At 40.1% G+C, this 21,844-nt stretch overlaps 1 protein-coding gene across 9 annotated transcripts in view; it reads right to left on the bottom strand.

Annotated features, from left to right (window-relative positions):
• LOC119742025 (thyroid adenoma-associated protein homolog) overlaps positions 1-21,844 on the bottom strand; it is a 67,473-nt gene that overhangs the window by 37,984 nt on the left and 7,645 nt on the right. For 3 of the 9 annotated variants that reach the window (XM_038218041.1, XM_038218040.1, XM_038218038.1), the window contains exons 4-5: positions 18,495-18,623; positions 821-1,002 (exon numbers count right to left, since the gene is read on the bottom strand). In XM_038218041.1, coding sequence (XP_038073969.1) covers positions 821-1,002; positions 18,495-18,519 — 207 coding nt within the window. In that variant the 5' untranslated portion in view covers positions 18,520-18,623. Of the gene's footprint in view, positions 1-820; positions 1,003-2,511; positions 2,636-3,400; positions 3,627-4,037; positions 4,364-18,494; positions 18,624-19,222; positions 19,599-21,844 lie in introns of those variants that run through there. The other 6 variants (XM_038218035.1, XM_038218036.1, XM_038218037.1 and 3 more) reach the window with 5 other exon arrangements.

A 21,844-nucleotide genomic window follows, 5' to 3' on the forward strand; every position in this document is an offset into this window, starting at 1 on the left:
GGACTAAAACTGTGATTGGTCAATTCTAATGCAGTGTTTTGTAATACAACAACAGCCGGGTGCGTGTCGCATAACATAACACAGAGCGCGTGACCACAGCCCTTTGTTGCTGTGCTAGGGTGTTTTTTTTTATCCATGTCTATGACGCGACAACGGTGAATGACCGAAGACCCGATATAGAAAGCGCTCGCTGATTGGTCAAAATCTAGAGGTCAAGATGCCGTTGTCTTGCATAATTAATTAGCAAATCTGCTCAAATGTAGAACCTTCATATTTCAAAAAGGTTTTCCAGACAGCATGTTACCTGTCACAACGACAATGGTTTTGAACCAGATATTAGGAATGAATGATTGTGAACCAGAAATTAGGACGTTTTGAGTAACATGTTTCTATTTCTGAAGGCTTTAATTTTAAGACAACAAAACCTTACAGAAGAGGATAAAGACCGGTCCAACTTGAAATCATACCTTGCAAAGTACTTCTCCAACAGTAATTTTCAAATAGAAAATGCACCTTAAGTTTAAAAGTTGCAACCTGAATAAATCTGATATCTGCTTTGACTCTGGAGCAACTTTTCAGAGCAAAAACCATTGGTTATTAAATTCAAGTATGAGCTAAACTTCGGATGAGAGCCTACAACACTGCATCTGAATTACAATGTCTATGGTTTGCAATTATACAAGCGTCTATGGAAAACTGCTGGAGCCTTTCCCTATAACACAGGTGTTACCATCAGACAAAGCATAGTTGTTTTGAGTGCAGCCTTACACATAACATAAAATGCCTCGCAGTTTTCTGTGTAGGTTTCTTCCATCATTACCTTGGCTGCTTGGTAACATGCATCCATAGCCGGTACTCTGCTGGGCTGAACACAGCCGGTGTCCGGTGTGCTCTGTGTCTCTACCTCACAGCATAGAGTTAGGGCAACAGAGGAGAGGATTTGAAGGAAGTTGCTTCTTAGGAAGCCCCTGATGAGATCACTGGACTCCAGCAGGCTGGACACTGTACAAAGACAGACATGAACAATCATTTTCCAAAGACAGCTCAGTGACAAAAGGGCAGACACAGGGGGCGTATTCAAATCTCCGTTCTGGATTGACCTGGTGTTCTCGGGTAACTGATTACAAACACCCAAGTGCGTGTTGAGCGCAGCTGGGCAAGCATTCCAGATGGCAGTCGGCATATTAAAATGTGGAATGAAAAGAAAGAAAAACCAAAGGACCTGATGAAAATAATTTAAATCTCCAAACAGCTATAAAAATTGGCAAAGACAAGCCCACTCGATGCTCGTGTACAATTATAATTTTTAATAATTACTGTTCCTGCACTAAATTAAGTGTTTTCACAACAAATTAAAGCAACTTACAATATATCCGCCATTTTTGTTCTCGATGTTCTCCAACTACTTCCCAATAAGTGGGGAGTGATAATCCTGTAAGTAAACACTGTTTGCGTGTTGGTTCTCATCATTTGAAACCCTGTTGTCGTGTTTATTCTACATGAGGACAGGGTTTCGCAAATGCCCAGGAGGTTGCCAACTACTCTGTTAGTGTTGTAGTTGAGTCTTCACAACTCCATCACAAGTCAATCTCAAGTTATTCAGTTCAAATGTCAAGTGACAAGCTACTTGTGACCACATGCGTGGACTGCCATTGTAATTTACACTTGTGGTGGACGCTTGACGGACTTGACTTCAACACGGCTCTCTAAAGGGCTGTGTTCCTAACTCCTTCCAATTAAGTTACAATGTGGAGAGTTGCAGTGTGCACTAGCCGAGGTTGGACGACATCTTCATTGCATTATGTTATGACTGACGTCTAGGGTAAAAATTGTTCCATCATGGCGAAAAAAAAATTTGACACATATTTTTTTTTCATATTTTTACCTGACGGAGGAAGCTGAAATTTCGCTTATATATTCCTTGTGTTCAGAATGGTGCATGCGCTGGGTTTAGAAAAGCAAATATGTCCATGGGCCGCATGTTTACCAAAAATAAACCGCAAGTTCTACGTTTTCGTTGAAAACAATTTCAGTACGAACTCCCCGCGTGAAAACGTACAAGCGCGTGCCGTTTGCTGCCGCTTGCTGCCGTGGCGTGCTCGTGCGTAGTGTGCATGCACGCGCACACGTAATCTTCACACGGGGAGTTCATTCTGAAAATGTTTTCAACGAAAGCGTGGGATTGCGGTTTATTTTTGGTAAACACACCCCCCCCCCACGGACATATTTGCCTTTCCTTAACCCAGCGCAGGTACAATTCTGGACACAAGGAATATGTAAGCGAAATTTCAGCTTCCTCCGTCAGGTAAAAATATGCAAAAAATGTGTTATAATTTGTTTCGCTATGGCAGGAGAGATTCATACCCTGGACTCCGTTGCATGTGTACACAACGGAGTCCAACCTGGGTTAAGTGTGCACAAGCTTACACTGTAAGTGGGCCAATCAAAGTATCAAATAAGCTTTTAAGTATCAAATATGGTTCAGTTGAATGAGGCAAGTCAGTGTGATACCTTTGTTCAAGTCGTCTGCATTCATTCCCTGCTCGGATGATGATGATGCGGTTATAAGTTTCTGAAACTCTTCCTCCACAAGGCTCTCAATGTGTGGTTGCAGGCTTCTAAGTTTCTCAAGAGCCTATTTTGTAAATGCAAGAATATATCAAAATGTTAATTACCCATAAAATGATGTTTAACAACGGTTAAATGATGTTTAACAACGGTAAATTAAATCCTTGTATTGTACTCTTGGTTAACAACCCAGAACATTTAAAATCAAACAGGTTTTAGTCGATATTGAAAGATCCGAAGAAGGTAAAGCCAAGCTTATAAGTAATACTTAAAATGGACATGATGTCTCGTAAAGCCCTTTGACAGAGTGTGTCTTTGGGTTCTTGGTGGATTTTAAGGCAACTTTTCCAAGAAAAGTGTCTCAGTAAGTAGAGGTAAAAATCGCTGGGTCGTTCCTTCACTTCCAAACAGCCTAATTTGGGCCTTTTCACACTAGACAAATCTCAGGGTTGACTCAGGGTTGACGCAGGGCTGAAAACATGCAGCATTTCACACTTGAAAAATTTCCACCCTGCGCCAACCCTGCGTCAACCCCGAGATTGAGTTCGCCCCGGGTTGAACTCAACCCTGCTCCAGACCAGCGTTGAGATTTTAAACTTGGGTTGAAATTCTTGCCAGGGTTAAAAACAGTAGTAACCGAGCGAAATAAGTTTGATTTGCAAGAAACAATTTTGAAACGATGTGGGGTTGAACGCAAGGTTGAAAAATAATTAAGTCAACCCAGGGCGGCACTGGGTTCACCCAGGGTTGACTTCAACCCAGGTTGAGAAGCTCTAATGTTAAAAAGGCTTTAAGGAAGAGGTGTGGGGAAATAAACAAACAAAATACAAACCTTTTTGCATTTCTGAAACAATCTGCCATTGTTAGCCTGGTGGACGTACAACTGGCTAACAACTTCAGCGGCAAGTGACAGAATCAGGCCTTCTTCTTTGGAGAATTCTGTTGGACAGACTGGAGCCTCCTTGGTTGAGTTGTTGTGCAGACACGATGCATAGATGCGGGCTAGGCACTCTGTGAGTTGCTCAACGGTATCATGAAGTGCCTGGTTATTGGTCACTCTGCAGAGATGTTTAATAAAGGGCATTGTTTCGGAAAGATGTTGTTTATGGTCAGCCGTGCATAAATTTAGTCCTTGATTAAACTTGACATCCTCCGCACTGCTCCAAGATGTCACTGCCTCTGCCTCAGCCTATTGGCAGTCATAGCCGGAGGATTTTGCAGGATTCAGGCAGTGGTCACCCCTCCATGGACCATATTCAAGAAACAACGGAGGAATTTGCAGGATTGAGGCTATATCATATGCTGCTATTTTTCCATGAGGCCAATTGGAGGATTTTGCAGGATTGAGGCTACATCCTAGCAAAAAGGCCTAGGAAGTTAGGGTTAAAGAACTTATTCACATTTTTTTATAAAAATAATAATAATATATTGCAACATTATTTTATGAGAATCCTCCCTAATTTGTTTACCTTCTATCCGGCGACATATGCAACGAAAGAGCATTGATGCAACGGGACAGGTCGAGGAAATCAGCACCCACGGCCACGTCCATCTGCTCGTGATCGGCGGCCGAACCGGAGCGGCGAAACCGGTCTCGAAGAGTAGACATCATCCGCCCAACGATCCCATCTAACGTCTTGCTCGCAACTGATGAAAACATCTCATTCCTTACCACCAGACAAAGTTCGCGGTCTAGTTATGAAACGCTTCCGAAGTTGTGTAACAACTGACAATTAATCACACGAACTCGTATGAAATTAAGCACACTGTGTCAGTGTCACAATCTGTACACATGGTTTCGGATAATTGTAATAGTCGGGCTAGGTAACCGAACACAGAACACACATTGTGGTGAATTGGCAGACTTGGGCAAACAGACGTCAGGGTACCTTACGCATCAGCATGATGTAAACATCCTTGGGAAAAAATCATTGACCTCTTGAGAAATCTAGGTCAAAAGGAGGGGGGCGGGTTAGTATGCCTTTTTTTAGGGGGGGGGGGGGGAGTGGTGAAAAGTATCCTCCCCAATTTTGCTTTAAATGATCGAGTGATTAAAAGAAACCAAGACATGTCTCCCGAAATGCCCCCGAAAAACTACAAATCCCGTACTAAATTTGACATTAAATAAATAAAATACCCCCACCAAAACAAATGGTTACTAGAGTTCCAATACACTATGATTTGGGCATTCCACCACACTGTGCTTTTCAATTGTTTGGGGGTTTTTTTTGGGTGAATTTTGAGGCAGATGGCCTATTCTTGGTAAAGAACCACTCAATCAAAATATATAAAGGCCAAGTTAAAAACTAAACCAGTTTCTCGTCCCCACCCACCTTTTTTTCCCCAGCCAACTCCCTTTTCTTTTTTTTAAATCAAACATTAGCTCTATTTTGTAAAAATAGTCAGTATATTGTCTTTTTGTTTCCGACAAGCTGAATAGCTATGTGAGGGTTATGGTTCCCAGTGGACACAATTTTGTATCAGCAAGAGTCGAGAAAATGGAAGAAGCAATCTGCCATCTTGGAAAATCCACCATTTCGGGAAGGGGGGGGGGGGGGGAGAGAAAGAGGGAAAAAGGGCACGACTATTTAAAAAGACACTATTATATTGTTTTAATCAGCCCAGTAATTAAAAGCTGATAATGAGCAATAGAAAACGCATACAGGGGTCTACCCGATGTTCCCCAATACCTATGTTCAATACCGATGTTCCCCGAAATCCTTAGGATTAGGGTTAGGGTTGAGGTTAAGGTTGGGGAACATAGGTATTGAGGAACACAGGTGTGCACCCCTCTGACACGTAGGTTGTGCCTTGTGCCAGAACTTGTCCACTTGTTACGGGATCAGCCATTACGGTAGTTCTTGAGCCATTGTTTAGGCATTGAGCTTAATCATTTATTTCCATGACTGCAGAGGCATATGATTATAACAAATATTTAATTACAACAAAAAGCTTAAATGACAATTCGCCAACTATGAGGGGCACGAATATTCCCACGAAATAATTATTGAAGTGTAGAAATTCATCATTAAATCTAATGACACTAAACTCAGGAAATTTCTCTTCGCCATTCTTTTTATTAACCTTTGGTTTCAACTCAACTCAACAATATAACAATATCTTCAGACACCTTTTCAAATATGATAATCTAAAAAAACAAGTTTTCAAAGCACTGATTGTACCAAGGAGAGAGAGGCACGAATATTCACACAAAACAAATGTATTGAAGTGCTGAAATTCATAATTTAAAACTAATCAGACTTATATTCAGCGGGACATTTCTTTTGGCCATTCTTTTCAACTTTTTGATTTCAACTCAACAATCCCTTCAGAAGCCTCTTCAAATAATGATGATAATCAGAAGAAAAATATTTCAAAGCACCGTTTGTACAATACATTCATACATCTTGCATCACTGCATACAATATAGAACTCAATTATTATGCCCAACAATTTCCATTATTCATAAGATTGCCATTCATATATTTCAGTCAAATAACAATGTACACAGTGTAATTCTGATGGATAATGAAGGGGAATTGGGTTATGGCTCTTTTGACTTTCTGTAAAGACGGCTGATGTTTAAAGTGGCAATCCCCATGCTCTTCAACAAATTCCATTTGTTTTCAATTAATACATTTTCCACAAGTATATTTATTACAAACCCCCAAAAAACTCCTTTTTGCTTTTGGATGCTGACAACCAACTGAAAAATAGTTGTTGTTTTTGGGCACAAACATCTGCTTTGTGAGCAGACTGCATGGCTCTCAGGCATTGATTATCGATACCGATTGTGGGGCAGGAACCAGCCTACCCTGCCAGAAGGGAATTTTTGTCTGGCAGCCAATAATTCGAAAGTGTATTGTAATAATTCAATAACGACCACAAAAAACAGCAATTCACATTTATTATTATATTATAAAAGCATTTATTTTTTGGGACAAAACTTGAAAAAAGCACGGAAATCCATCCCTTGCATTCAACACAACGTTGCAATTATTCAGAGATGACTGTGTACTGCAGGCAGTATCTCTCTAAAGTCAGTAGCTGTCAGAATATATGTATCGAGGGATCACACGCTGCTAGAGGTTGGTATTCAGTCAGTACAGGGTGTCTCAAGAAAATGAAGCAGTCAATCCATAAATGTTAAAACTACTAGCACTCGTTTCTCTCTCTTATTGATAGAATCTGAAGGTGTAGTAAATACTCTACACAATGGTCTTCATCCCGTCTCATTTGGACACGCCAATCTACAGATACAGTTAATCAAATGAAAGGATTTAAATTCCAAGTTGGGCCACTTGGTATCTAATGAAAGGCATTCACATACCAAGATGGTGAAGAAAGTGGCCCAAACAGATTTTAATAGTGTTTACATGTTTTGCCTTTGAAACAAAATGTCTAAATCACACAGAACAAAGATCCTGTCAATGATAAAGAAATACTCTTATCATCTCATGGTAAATTTGTTAACAAATGATTTGGTTTCTTAAGAAAAAATACGTTGCTTGACTGCTACATTTGTTTTTTTAAACACCCTGTACGTGTGTCTTGCCTTGATGGACTGCTCTGGATTTGGCCATAAGCTTTGCCCAACACTGGTGATCTGGTAGACTGTGCCCTCTGGAGACGTGCACATAAAAGGGAACAAAAGATTGTATACATCTCCACAGGGCAATTTCTATAGATGAATACGTCTCCACAAGGTTTTCACAAAATAGATATATGGACTTTACTCAAAAACTAGGAATTTCCAAGGTGGGTTGATGTGTCGCAAATGGAAGAGTTAAAGGGATATTATGTCCGAATTTCAGCCAAGGAAATTAATTCTGGTTAAAATAAGAGCATTTTGAAACTTCACTTTCAAACTCGAAAACTTTACTACACGAGAACAAAGAAAAACTCTCCACAAGGATACAAATTCCAGTATGTGTTGGCAAAAAACATGTGCATCTCCCCAAGCCAGCCGGCACATTCCAGCCACCTGGTCGTGCTTTCATGTGCGAGTACACACATCAGACTTTCATCAGATATTGCACGGTCAATGCTGTGATTTATCAAAAGGTCATCAGGTAGGGATTAAAGATGCGTTCCCAAGGCTATTTTTTTTTTAGTTTTATTTTTCTTTGTATGAATTTCAGACGACTTTTTACTGTACGCTAAATAAATACATAAAACAGTCACCGAGTTGTGCTATAAATACACCTACAAGTTTCATAAAATCAGAATTTTGCGTCAGGTGATGTCAATCACAAATTTACATCACCCGACGCAAAATTCCATCTTATGAATAATTAATGTGGTAACCCCTGCTATGTACATCTGATTCGAACCAGCCAACCGAGTGGTAAGACATCTGTACTAGAAAGCAGGAAGTCGTGGGTTCGAGTGCCACCCGAGCGATTTTTTTCCAACTTTCACTCGGGAGGTTACCCACTGAGTATACAGTGTTTACATGTTGGTGAAGGGCAAAACCTAACTTGATTTACATCACCCGACGCAAAATTCCATCTTATGGATAATATCTTTTAAGCACATGCAAATCACTTGAATATTTGAAAAGTTCATCAAGTCCTAGTTAAAATAATCGAATACTAAATTATCTGCAAATATACAGCAACTTGATAGACTCGACTTCAACACTTGATCGAGAGCCCATACCAATAGAGGCAGTTTCATCATGTGGGCCTTCCCGACATAGAGGCCTGACTGACACATGGTGAATCTCTCCTGCATGCCGGCCCCAGCTAGGTGGCCAGCCAGGTCTAGCCTAGGCAGTCCCACCGAGGCGTAGCCATCGTTACAGTCCCGTGGGGTAGCGGCTGCTGGCTGCCACAGGAGCACATCGTATCCAAACCTAGAAAAAATATTGGAAGCCAGTTAACAAATATTTACATCACAATAAAGAAACCAAATTTAGGTTTTAGAGATCTTTGCCTACAAGCCATGTTTCTCTTTGTCCTATTTTGAATTATTTTACTTTTTTTGAACGGTTGAAGAAAGAAGTTGACTAGAGCAGGGTTTGAACCCGCGACCTCAAATTTGATTGCTTTGTTCAAAGGCAAAAGTCAAAAGCCATAAACCGGTATATGCCATATGTAGCCAATTTAAATAAAAAAAATATTTGTACAAATTTTGTGCATATTGTTTTAGGTTAGTTTTTATCTGTACATGTATTTCCCCAAATCGCAGAACTGTGTTCAAAATACATGCATTCATTTTTAATTACATGTACATGTAGTTGTATCTGGTTATTCATTTCTTTCACTGAACTTCACGCTTTGTGTCAACTTCTTATTTTTTCTACAGTAGAAATGGAAAATGTCAACATACACGTTTTGTCTTCACCCCCTCCCGGCACTGTTTATTCACCCACACTGAACAATGGTATCGCGCTGCATACCGCAAACCAAACTAAAATCTTTTATGAGACGAATGCGTCCATATGTTCTGCATTATGATATGGTACAACACAACAATATTATACACCTACTTCCTGAAAGAAAAAAAATTATGTAAATAGTGCAGGGCACTAAGGCCAAGGTAATAGACTCCTGGTGAATGGCACTTCAATGGACTAGCCTGTTATTACTAGGGAGGCATGGTTATATCACTGGTGGTTTATTGCAGGGTGTATTCTATACAGCAGGAAGCTATATATACACGTTATGGCAAGTATTTTTGCTGCATTGTAATTGCATGTACATTAACTGTGCATCATTAACATAGCAAATTGTTCTGCTCCAAAAACTCTTGGTGAGCTTCAACAGTTCAACTCCTGATACTAGACCACGTCATGGAAAAGCCAGAGAGAAAGCGGAATGAAGGGCCAGCACGTGGAGGGCAAAGAGGTGGAAGGAAAGTAAGTGACAAGCAAGGATGTGGAGAAGGACGTGGAGACGTGGAGGGCAAGTTCAAGGGCATGGAGCAAAAGGACGCGAAGGACAAGGACATGGGCAAGCACGTGACAGGCAAGCATAAGGACGGCAAGAACATGGACAGCAAGCATGAGGAGGGCAAGCATGAGGAGGGCAGGCAGGTGAAAAGCAAGCACGTGAAGAACAAGCATGAGGAGGCCAAGCATGAGGAGGGCAAGGACATGGAGGAAGCACATGGAGGGCAAGGACATGGAGGGCAAGCACGTGAAGAGCAAGCACCTGCAGGGCAAGAACATGAAGAGCAAGCATCTGGAGGACAGGGGAACACGACAGCAACAATAAATATGAATGGCAAATCTTTACCCGGTGTACAAAATAAAGCAGCCAAACAAAGAGCCCTATTGCGGGCAATCCTTTTTAAGATCTCTGCTGTCCTTGTGTTTGCCCAAGAGGTTCCAGGGCTTTTTGAAAAAGACGTGATTGACGAACTCAAACGTGCCAAACTCTCCTACAAATGTGTCAAAACTGGAGAACATGCCGCAATCATGTGGAAAGATAAAACCTTTAAACTAACCAGTACTCCAACAATGACTTCGGACAGTAAAATAAGAACAATTAGGGACAAGTTATTGGACACAAATCCAGGCGTTTCAGATTTGCTCTCACGATTAGCAATGGTGACGCTTCAGTTCCAGTCTCAAACAGGTGAATTCCTTGCTGTTTCGTATCATGGGGAACATAATAAAACCACCGATAAGGACAGAAAGAAAATATGCAAGGATCTGATCGTCTTGGTAAGAAAGGTGTGCGAAGAATATGGGGACTCAGGCCAACCCCTACCTTATATTGTCGGAGGAGACTTCAATTTCAATACACGATCCCTAAAGACAGTTGACACTGCTGTCTTCTCTAAATATACTTTAACCCCCAGAGGTGAGAATTCTTCAAAAAAGGGAGGATACATTCCTTATAAGGATAACTTTCTATATGACCAACACATCGAAGGATCCTACCGGAACGTAAAAGTCACAGATGTAAAAGCCTTTGATATACAACAGGAGATAAGCCAAGAAAAATGGAGGAAAATTGATGTAACTGCTAAGAAGGAGCGTGATGCTCTACTGGATCATGATCCTGTTACTGGTACACTTTCACTTGAGCAGATGGAGGTCCATGAGCAAGAACTACCGGTAGGCAGTCCACCTCCTGCAGGCAATTTGGCATTTGAGATGGCCACCAGTGAGATGGCCACCACATGTGAGATGGGAGAGAAGACAACAACACAAAAACGTTGACGTCAAACATGTAGAAAAGTTATCCACAGCATACTTGGTGCAGCAACAACGGCCTCACCAAGAAAGTCAACAACCACACCCTCCTAACCCGACACCAGCCATCCAGTTTGCAGACATGCCTCATTTCCCTGGTCCCCAACCTGACAACACTGATCACCGCATGCCTGTATCCAGTGTCCAAAAACACCACCTCTAACCCTAAGAGAAACCTTTCAACACTGCACCCCAGCCCTCAAGGATCCCCCAAAACAGCCCACTCATACTCAGCTGACATTGCCTGTTTGCCCGGGTGCTGATGCAGCTCATACAGCCGCAGCATCTAGAAGATTCTTGCTGCTGAGACTGTCATATGGATTGGGTCAACTCAGACTAATCTGTCTGTTTCATCTCAGATTTTGACCCGATTTGGACACAGTGGAGTGACTCCATTGACATGATCTCCAAATTGTCAGGGTCTTCCCGTAACACGCTACCTATCTTCATGACAGGCTAGAGTGGCATGATCCTTTAAAGACGCTGCATCTCCAGCATGGTCTGCACAGTCAGTACATCAAGACATGTCCCTGTTCACAAACAAACAAAAATTAATGTATAAAGTATGTATGAATTATGTTTGTATAAAATTATATCATAAGTACACATCTTTAGAAATGTATATGTATGTACATTTAATACCATTGAAATTGAAATCAAGAGATATTGTTGAAAGGGAAATGAAACACCCAGAATGGCAACAAAAAAGTTGGAAGTGATCTGACCTTTATGAAATGTTCTAAGAATCTGAAAGAATTTTCAAAGAATTTATAAATTGTTTTACAGGAATGTGATCCGAATATGATAAAAAATCTGAGAAGAATCTTACAGGTTGCATAATATATTTTGGGAGGCCCTTCAATCTGACCTATATGAAATGTTCTGATAAGAAACTTATAAGAATCAGAATCTGATAAAAAAATCTTATAGGAATGTGATTACAACATTGTGATGAAAACCTGCAAATTAGTAAGAATAAATGTTACCAATCTTTGCCATCTGGTATTTGTTAACAGACATTCCAAGAAATACCATGAATATCTTTTCCAGGTTCTTATAGGACCACCATGCCATTCTTGCAGATTCTGATACGTAAGATTTTTAAATGTGTTTTAAAGGGAATATACATCATTTGCTTTTGCTGTAATTATCAGAAATGGGTGGAATTGGGGGGTTGGAAATACATGTATATAGCAAATATAGTTACACTGACTTTTTTGAGGTTTTGGGTTCGAAAATGCTATAAAAACCAAGAAAAACAATCATTTTCCTGTAGTCTGGTTCCCGACTCCATATAAGAAGAAACAAAGAAGTTTACATACATTGGGGAATTGTAAGGTCAGGGAACCAGTCTAGCTGGCTTGTACCCGTTCATAGGTGTGTAATCGATTGCAAACAAGTGCGATGGTCAATTGGGGCCAGTATTTGAGAGAAAGCCAGTTTTTTTCCAACGCTGGTCGGCCGACCAGCATTGGAAATTGATACAAAAAATACCACTTTTCTTGAAAATGACAGGATACCAGGTGCCATGATTTTACAGGATGCTTTACACTGTCATTCACTAACAGTCCAGCAAGATATTTCAAAATGATTTGGTAGTTTTATTTTTTGATGTTTGCAAATGTTGTATTTTCCCTTTAATCTTTTAATGTGCACTGCAACCTTTACATGTACGTGTATGTACTGTGCACTGTACTTACATGTATTATTGACATAATGTGAAGTATATTTTGTAACAATTATTGACAAATTGTGTCAAAAAATAGACTTACGCTCCAGTTATTTGTACGATATTTCTTGCCGGAATTTCATGTGTTTCAATACTCCGGGGTAAATTGTTGAAAAATAGGCTGTGCACAACCGCCGATTTCAAGGTTAACATGTGGTCGGCCTCATGTAAATACAAATGTACATGTAATGTAGTTATTATTAATTCTTTGTGGAGAGATTTTGATACAAAGTGTTCATGAATATGTTCGTAACTCGGCCATATTCCTATTGGTTGGTAGGGGTGTATTTGTATAGCTGCCAATATTTCCACATTCCAATTAGTAATCATCCCATGCAGTGAATTTTTAACTACATTGTATGTGTGGACATATACCTATACATGTACTTCTCCCTTCACATCACTGATGTGGAGTTTCGTCTCATACAAATGCAGCACGGTTGTGAATGCAGCATGTTTGTGAATATAATGTCTGCAAATGCATCTTTACCAGTGAGATTGGCTCAATGCAAGGTGTTTGCTTGGTTGACAATTTCAAATTTGTATAATTCAACAGTAACTTTGTATACCTTTTTGCATTATTTCATCCATTCATAATTACAAATGTTCGGTAATAGTTGGCAGCTATGCATTTGTTTAACATTGACAAGAGTTCTTAACCAGAAGCCAATTTCATAGAGCTGCTTAGCACATAAAATTAACTAAGAACAGAAAAGTTTTGCTCAGCTAAAACAGGTCATATGCCAAAATGTAAATGTATACTGATTTTGGAGCTCTGTGGTCCAATGGTTACGGTGTTCGACTTGTGTGCCGTGGTACATGGGTTCGAATCCTGACCTCGATGCTTGTGCTCTTGAGCAAGGCACTTTATCATTTTTGCTTCGTCCTTCGGATGGGACGTAAAGCTGTAGGTCCCGTGTGTTGTGTAATGCACGTTAAAGAACCCAGTAGCACTAATCGCTAAGAGAAGGGGTTTGCCTCGGTGTTTCTGGCAGTGGCTGCAATATGCACCGCAGCACCTTGTAAGTGACCCTTACATAGTGGGTCTCATATTTCTCATTAACTTTATTTACCTGTCTTTAATATTAAAATAAACGTAATTTCCAGCACCTTGAGTACCTAATTGTTGGTAGATACGTGCACTATAAGACTCTGGTATTATTATGACTGGTTCAAACACTGGCAATGCCATTTGCAAAGCAATGTACACACATTTGTACAGCAATGTTTTTAAGCAGCACCATGAAATTTGGCTGATCAGAACCTGTTACCATGAGGTACACTGTAGTACGTGAGCAACTGTACTTGTGTAAGGTTAAAAGTTTGAAGTTAAAATTGTAAAGGCTATGAATTTGTATCATAAGAACCTATTATCATGATTACATGTTGGTGTTTATATTTTCTATTGTAACGGTATTCAAAAAATCCTTTTACTCAAACACACATTTTGAAAAGTTTGTAGCGTTTAGCTCCTTTTTACTTTATCTTGCATTTGGACCCAAGCTATGTTGTTTCGAAAATGATTTAAATGGACTCATCACAGCACAACATATAACAATACCGGAGGGATTTTGGGGTGAGAAAATTGGATCCAGATTGAATAACCTTCTTGTTACCTTTTGCTCTTTTTATTGTTTTCTCATGTGTGTACATATGACTAGTAAGAGTATTAAAGGAGACAACTTTTTGACTACTGACATGGGAATTAATTTTTATCAGTTAATAAGTGTGAAAATAGAGCACAAAGTAGGACACAAAAATGTGTCGTCAGTGCAACATAAGGGGTTAGAACTCTTCTATTCCTGATAAAACTGTTATTTAAGTGTTATTTATTTTATTTCTTTTTGACAACCGATTTTTTTATTCCCATAAAAGGTTCTTCTTATAAAAACTAAAAGTTCCTAAGGGAAACTCTAACGTATGTAACATTTGGTGTCCAACATGTAACAAACATAAAATGGGCATAACAACAATTGAAAACAGACATGTCCTGATTGAAAGTGGAGTGATTGTGAACCATCAGCAGTTAGGACATATTGTTAAAAAGTTTTCATTGTCTCCACATGCTTTCCATGTACAAATATTCATGTTAAGAACACCAATCTCTTTGGTGTCCAACTCTACATACATTAGATTTCATTTATCATCCTACAAAAATATAGCCTTGGTCAATGCTCTCGTCGTTATTCGTCTCATACGCGGTCAATCGTCGGCATATATCCTCACGCGCTATGCACATGCATGTAAAAATAAAGTGCGAACAGCGACCTCACGCGGCCACTATTTTTATATGCAAATCAGTTGGGGACGATCGAGAGCCTTGGTTCAATCGTCCATGTGAGGTTTTTGGGGTGGTGCTCTGATTATGTTAATAGCCTTAGCTGACCTTAAATGTCGTTTTCTTATTGCATGTGCATAGCGCGTGAGAGGATATATGCCGACGATTGACCGCGTACGGGACGAATAACGACGAGAGCATTGACCAAGGCTAACAAAAATAGAGTTAAGCAAATTGAAACAATATGTTTTAAACTACATGTACATATGTATATATTTGAAGTGAAGTTACCCATGCATGTACCGGTAACTGTTCCCCATTCATAACATTCAAATATAAATGAAGAAAAGATGCATGGTTGAACTTTGGTGTTCACACAATGTTACGTACGTCAGAGCAAAATTTGAAATTTTGAAAAACAGGCTACATTTTACATCATATTTTGATTATTTACCTGGCCTGTCTGCCTGTGTATAAATTCTTTATTTGTATGTTCATTTTTAGTTTATTCCATATAGTCATTGTGGTTTTAAGAGGTTTAACATGTTTTGTGGATGTTGGTGTCTTTTGTTATGTACATGTACGTTTAATATTATGACATTAATAAGGGAATAAAATGTGTGTTCGGGAAGTATTATAACACTCTGTTTAAGACCGGTGGGAGTGTTTAATACTGACCGAACACATATTTATTCCCATTCATAAATACCTTTTCGGTCAAAAAACCAAAGCTTTTCGTTCCAAAAATCAAAACAAGTCAAAAAGTAGACGCTGCCAGCCATTTTGTTCAACAATTTTACTTCATGTTTTACGAAACATCCCTCTGACTATAATATGGAATGCCCCTCCACAACTCGCTACCTTATAAGGACATTGCGTGCGTGTCGCGCGAAATGTGCGATGTTGCGCAAAATGCAGCTGGGCTGGTGTAGTGTGAATTTCGAACTATGAAATATTGATTCACTGGTACATGTAGAACATTGCACATGCATACCGGTACGTGAAGAATGTGAACATTCAACCATGCGTCGCGCGTAATGCGCGATGTTGCGCAAAATGCAGCTGGGCTGGTGTAGTGTGAATTTCGAACTATGAAATACTGATTCACTGGTATAGTACATTGCGCATGCATACGTGAGGAATGTGAACATTCAACCAATGAAACGTAAAATGGCACCAGTTTTCCTGGGAGTCCAATTTTCATGTGACACTGGGAAAGTGTTTAAGACCAGCTAGCCATGTCTTTATCATCTGTTTAAGACCGGCCACGTGACGGGCTCTTGACCAATAGGAATGCGTAAACTGTCTTAGGTATTTATGAATGTCTAAAACATACCTCCCAACGTGGTACATGTACCATATTATACAACACCTGAATAAATCCCCGTCATCTGATTGGTGGATCATTGATCACAAGTCATTGAATTATTCGTACCAACGCACGGCGCACGCGTGGCGCGCAGCGAAATGGAAGTTCTATTGCACCGTGAATAGAACTCCATTGCATGGTGTCGTTGCTGCTGGTGGTGGCGCTGCTTTAAATCGATGATTGTTCTCAACCTGTTGTACAGTTTGCAATATTAATATAAATATGATGAACTTGTCAAGCTTTTTAACAGTTTTTGACCTGAATAAATTGGCTACTAAAAGTCAACCAATCAGATGACAAGGATTTAAATAATGAATGTTTCAGTGTGCAATGGAAAGAATAATTTCATTCGGTGACAGATGAAATGTTCCATTCCACTCGGCTTCGCCTCGTGGAATGGAACATTTCATCTGTCACCTCATGAAATTATTCTTACCATTGCAATCACAAACATTCATTATTTGTATATTATAGCACATTTCTGTACTTCAAATGACAAATGGATTGTAATAATATAACAGTTAGTAATCAAAATTAACCAACAGCAAAAGTTGAAGTATTTTCTGTACATTTTATCTAAAGCATGTAACATCGGCGTCTTTCAGTACATTAATCAATTGGTCATTCCTCTATAATCCAAAGACCTGGTCCAAATAGGTCAATATTTCAAGTGTTGGGGAGCCCACTCCCTGACTAATGCCAACGCATACCACATATCACAAGTTTATCAACCTCATAAATGTCGTTTATAGCACAAACAGGACACCATGTTACGTACTTTAGATTTTAATTTCAGAAAATAAAAAGTATGAAAACTGTACTTTTGGTTGAAAAACTGTCTCTATACTTTTAAGTTGCTTCCTTAACATGTCACATATTAAAAAAAAAACAGAAAAATTATTGCAGTTTGTACTAATTTTTTTGAGATGCCTGTCACACTTTAGTGACCCAGTATCTGAAACTTATTTAACATAAATACATTCTAGTTGTCTACTGCCTAAGTATTAAAACCACTTTGCATTGATAACTTTTTTTGGGTACATATTTTATATTGCCATATGTCTATCTTGTGGTTTGGGAAATGAGTTTGACAATGGAACGGATAGGCCAACATGTACATGTTTATATGTATTTTTTGTAAGTTTTGTCTCTTTTCCAGACCAAATTCATGCATTTTCATGGTTTCGGGACAAACTGAGAACAAATGCAAAAAAAATTGCCGCACACTCATTCGTTTTCACGTAGCCCATAACCCGTGACAACGTAGGGATCGGGGGGGGGGGGGGGGGGGGGGGGGCCTCCATTAATTATCACATAACCCGTGACAACGTAGGGATCAGGGGGGGCCTACATTAATTATCTCCAAAAATACCCACAATGCATGGCGCCGCTGTGCTTGCAAAAAGAATCATATTTCAGTTTTCATGAATTTTTACATGTAGTTGATTCAATATTCATTAGTCTAATTTCAATAGATTTTTTACATACATGTACATGTACCGCCAAACACTCGTCACTCAAATAGAATGAGAGCTGGATAGGTTTAATCAAAATTTTGGGAAAAAATCCCCTGATTGTCTTAAAGCATAGTATCATCGACCCTGATCACAGAATGGCCCGTATTAAATTTCGCTAGATCAGACTAAGGCCCATTGGCGCCATGCCAAATGGGGCCAATTTTGCATTTAATCAAAATTGTGAAAACAAGAACAAAACCAATATCATTTGATAGCTTGGTACCCGTAGTTGCAGATATTGCAATTATAACTTAAGAATTATTTTAAATCAGAGTAATTAGCTTAAGAATGACCAGAAAAGCGTGGAGGGTGGGCGTGGCCGTCACCCCCTCCTTTTCCTCTTTAATGATACCATTCCAACATAACGGTAGAGGAGAAAATGAACCCAGTTTGCATTGATACCTTGACACTTGTGGAGCATGAAAATATAGCTTAAGAGTGATTTTAGGTCAGACTCTTTATCTTAAGAGCGGTGGGAAAATCATGGCGGGGGCGGGGCCTCAACCGTTTCCATGTACATTAGCTTCTATTGTCGCAAATGCACATGTTAAATCCTGCCAAGTTTTTTTGGACACCAAGCTTATGAAAATAGGGCACACCTTTGTCGCACAATGTCATTTTTTCCAAACAGGAAGGCCTATATGTTATCTTAAATGTAAAATAAGCATTTTGCGAAAATCAAAATTTTCGCCAAAAAGTAACCCGAGCGCGAAGTGGCTATGGATTATGTTCCTACATTGTAACTGATGGGAGTTGTGTGCACATGCTTACACTGTAAGTGGGAAAATCCAAACAGTTTCAAATTAAAGGTTAAGTCAGTGTGATACCTTTGTTCAAGTCGTCTGCACTCATTCCCTGCCCGGATGATGATGATGCGGTTATAAGTTTCTGAAACTCTTCCTCCACAATGCTCTCAATGTGTGGTTGCCTGTTTCTAAGTTTCTCTGGAGCCTATTCTATAAATGCAAAATATGTCAAAATGTTAATTAATCATAAAGAAAAACCATGTGATGATTAACAATGGTCACGATTCAGTCCTTGCAATGTATTCTTGGTTAACATCTCAGGGGCCGATTTCACGAAACTCTTCTTATTTTATGACTCGTCTTTAAAACGAGTCCCAGCTCTAAGATCGATCTTGGCTGAGACGTGTCCTAAGTTTGATTTCAATCAAATTAGGTTTTGCCCTTCACCGACGTATAAACACTGTATACTCAGTGTGTTACCTCCCGAGTGGAAGTTGGAAAAAATCACTCGGTGGGACTCGAACCCACGACCTCCTGCTTTCTAGTGCAGATGTCTTACCCCTCGACCACCGAGCTAACGGGATCGGTTGGCTGGTTCGAATCTGATGTACATAGCAGCGAATACCGCATATACCTGAACTCGGTTAATGCAGTACCCGCTGCTATGTACATCAGATTTGAACCAGCCAACCAATCCAAAAATATTTTCTTGATTTTGTTTTATTTTAAATCAATCAACAATTAACATACATGACATACAACATGTACAAAGTATTCGCAACATTTTTTATGAGGATCTTTTTATTTACCTTCTCCCCGGAGACAAATGAAACGAAAAATTACTGATCATCTGATGCAACGGGACAGCTCGTCGATCGTGATCGGCAGAACCGGAGCGGCAGAACCGGAGCGGCAGAGTCTGGGAACCGCGACCGGTCTCCTTCTCCTACTCCAAGAGTCGACATTATCCTAGCCCCACTTGTGTGGCCTCAGTATTGCTGCGGTGTACGTTAAGGCCACACATCTGGTTTCCTAAACAACTGAGGAGTTTAGCCCAAACACTTGCGCATATGGACTCCAGAAAGATGCTAAATTTCTCAAAAAATTTGAAGAAAGATTACCTAATCTATTTGGAGGGCAAAAGATGAGAAATCATACAATACAACCATAAACAGTGGTATGTAAAAACAAATGCCAAAATGCCAAAATGCCAAAATGGGTGTGCCAGTGTTTGGAATAAAATCCTCAGTAGTATAGTCTCAGTAACTTGGACCCAATTTATCACCTTTTTAACATTCTGACATCTCACTATCGCCAGACCATGTCCGAATGTTAAAAAGGCGATAAGTAAGTGGGTCAAAGTTACTCGGACTATCAGTAGTAGTACTAGTACTGGACAACCAGGCGTGTGGCCAGAGATACAGTGCAGCAACAAGGGCGGATCTAGGGGGGGGCCAAAGGGGGCCATGGCCCCCCCCAAAACGAAACCAATTTTTTTTTTTTTTATGTGACATCGCAATAAAGGCAGGCAACGAGTACACCACCATCTTTTCCTCCAAAAAACATTGGTTAAAGTGGTCAGAAATTGCCTCAGATCGCACCACAGAGCATCTAGAATCCAAAATTTTTTCGGGGCCCTTAAGCGGGCCCCGAACCCCACGCCGTAATTTTTTGGACCCACTTTTTTGGGGGACCAAATTTTTTTTTGGCCCCCCCCCCAAAATTGTGTTCTGGATCCGCCCTTGTGCAGCAATATCGCAGCCACACTAGTGGGGCTAACAACATTATCCGCCCAACGAACGTCTTGCTAGCAGCAGATGAAAACATCACATTCCCTACGTATTCCCTATGTTATGAATCGCTCCTAAAGTTTTGTGTAAAACAACTGACAAATATCACACACGTGCGCGTATGAAATTTAAAATTCAGCACTGCAGTGACTTCAGCAGGTGACACCCTCACACTTGTCACTAGCACAACACCTGGGTTTCGCTCTAGTAGTCAGATACCAGAACACAGGACAGTGTGACTTTGGGTGAACAGACGTCAGGGTACCTTTTGTACAAATGTCATTGACCTCTTGAGAAGGGAGGGTTTGTCGGGCGGGGGGTGTTAAGTTCGTTAACAGAATTCCTTTTTGTTTTAGGGGTACGGTGGTAAAAAGTTTAATCATTTTTATTACAACAAAAAGCTTAAAAATTACAATTTCAGAACTGAAAAAAATGTTTTATCATTTTTGTACATCTGAGAGAGGCATGAATATTTGCACAAAATAATCCTTACTATAACTCCAGGTAGCCCGACTGCATCTGGCCGTACAGTACTATCGCAAGCTCTGTAGTACAGTCAGACGCCCAATGCTCCCCTAAACGCTGAACTCTGATGTAGCGATTTTGCTACCGATTTTGATCAAGATTATCTTCCCATCCAGGCCAGAAATTTCCAAAGTTAAGGTTCCTAGTCTAGAGTAACTCATACCTTTTCGAAAAAAAAACGTTCTTTTATCTAAAAATCTTCACCCATCTGGCCAAAAGACGACTTTCAGTCATCATCTCCCACGAATATAGTCCCGAAAATGTTCCTCCACGCGATTTCAAAATGGTGGCTGCGTTGTAATGTATGCATTATGTGGGCGCACTTGGGCAAGATTATGAATATGCATTTAGTTCATGACGTTTGTCAGGCGCACGGCGGCTAGCCATACAAACACGAGGTCATGAACTGAACAATGCATATTTATAATCTTGCTCAAGCACGCCGGTGTTGCTTTACTGCAGACTGCAACTCTCCCAGAAAGTAACGTAATCTCCTGTAACATCGCATAACATCACATCAGCAATGTTATCCGGAATGACCTCGGGTCATTGAAATACCGAACTGGCTTATTGTTAGACCACCAACATACAGCTGGACAGCCCCACTAGTGTGGCCTCAGTTTTGCTGCGCTGTACCTCTGGCCACATGCCAGGTTCTTCCCACTACTGAGGAGTTTGTCAAAGAATTACGCAAATTTTCTTACATACGGTTGTATTCTATGATGTCTCAGCTGTTCTCCTCTGTGATGCTTCTAAGGTGTCCTAATATCCAATTTTTCGAGAAATTTGGGCATTTTTCTGGAGCCCATATGCAAGTGAAATCATCTGCTGAAGGCAGCCATTTTGAATGTAAAAAGCGATGACCCCAAAGCTGTGACGTCGCATTTATGCAAAAAGATCTTGTCGCTCAGGCGCTCGAGTTGCAACACGACAGCTGTTTCATGTACAATCTCTCAACCAAAAGTATAATACAGAGCGCAGCCATACAGCACGGGCGAATCCATTGTACAAGAAAAAGCCGTCGCATTGCAACTCGCACGCGAGAGCGACAAGATCGTTTTGCATTTAACGCGACGTCACAGCTTTGAGGTCATCGCTTCTTACATTAAAAATGGC

Source organism: Patiria miniata, unplaced genomic scaffold (assembly GCF_015706575.1).
Source record: "Patiria miniata isolate m_02_andy unplaced genomic scaffold, ASM1570657v1 HiC_scaffold_5, whole genome shotgun sequence".
NCBI classification, from domain to species: Eukaryota; Metazoa; Echinodermata; class Asteroidea; order Valvatida; family Asterinidae; genus Patiria; species Patiria miniata.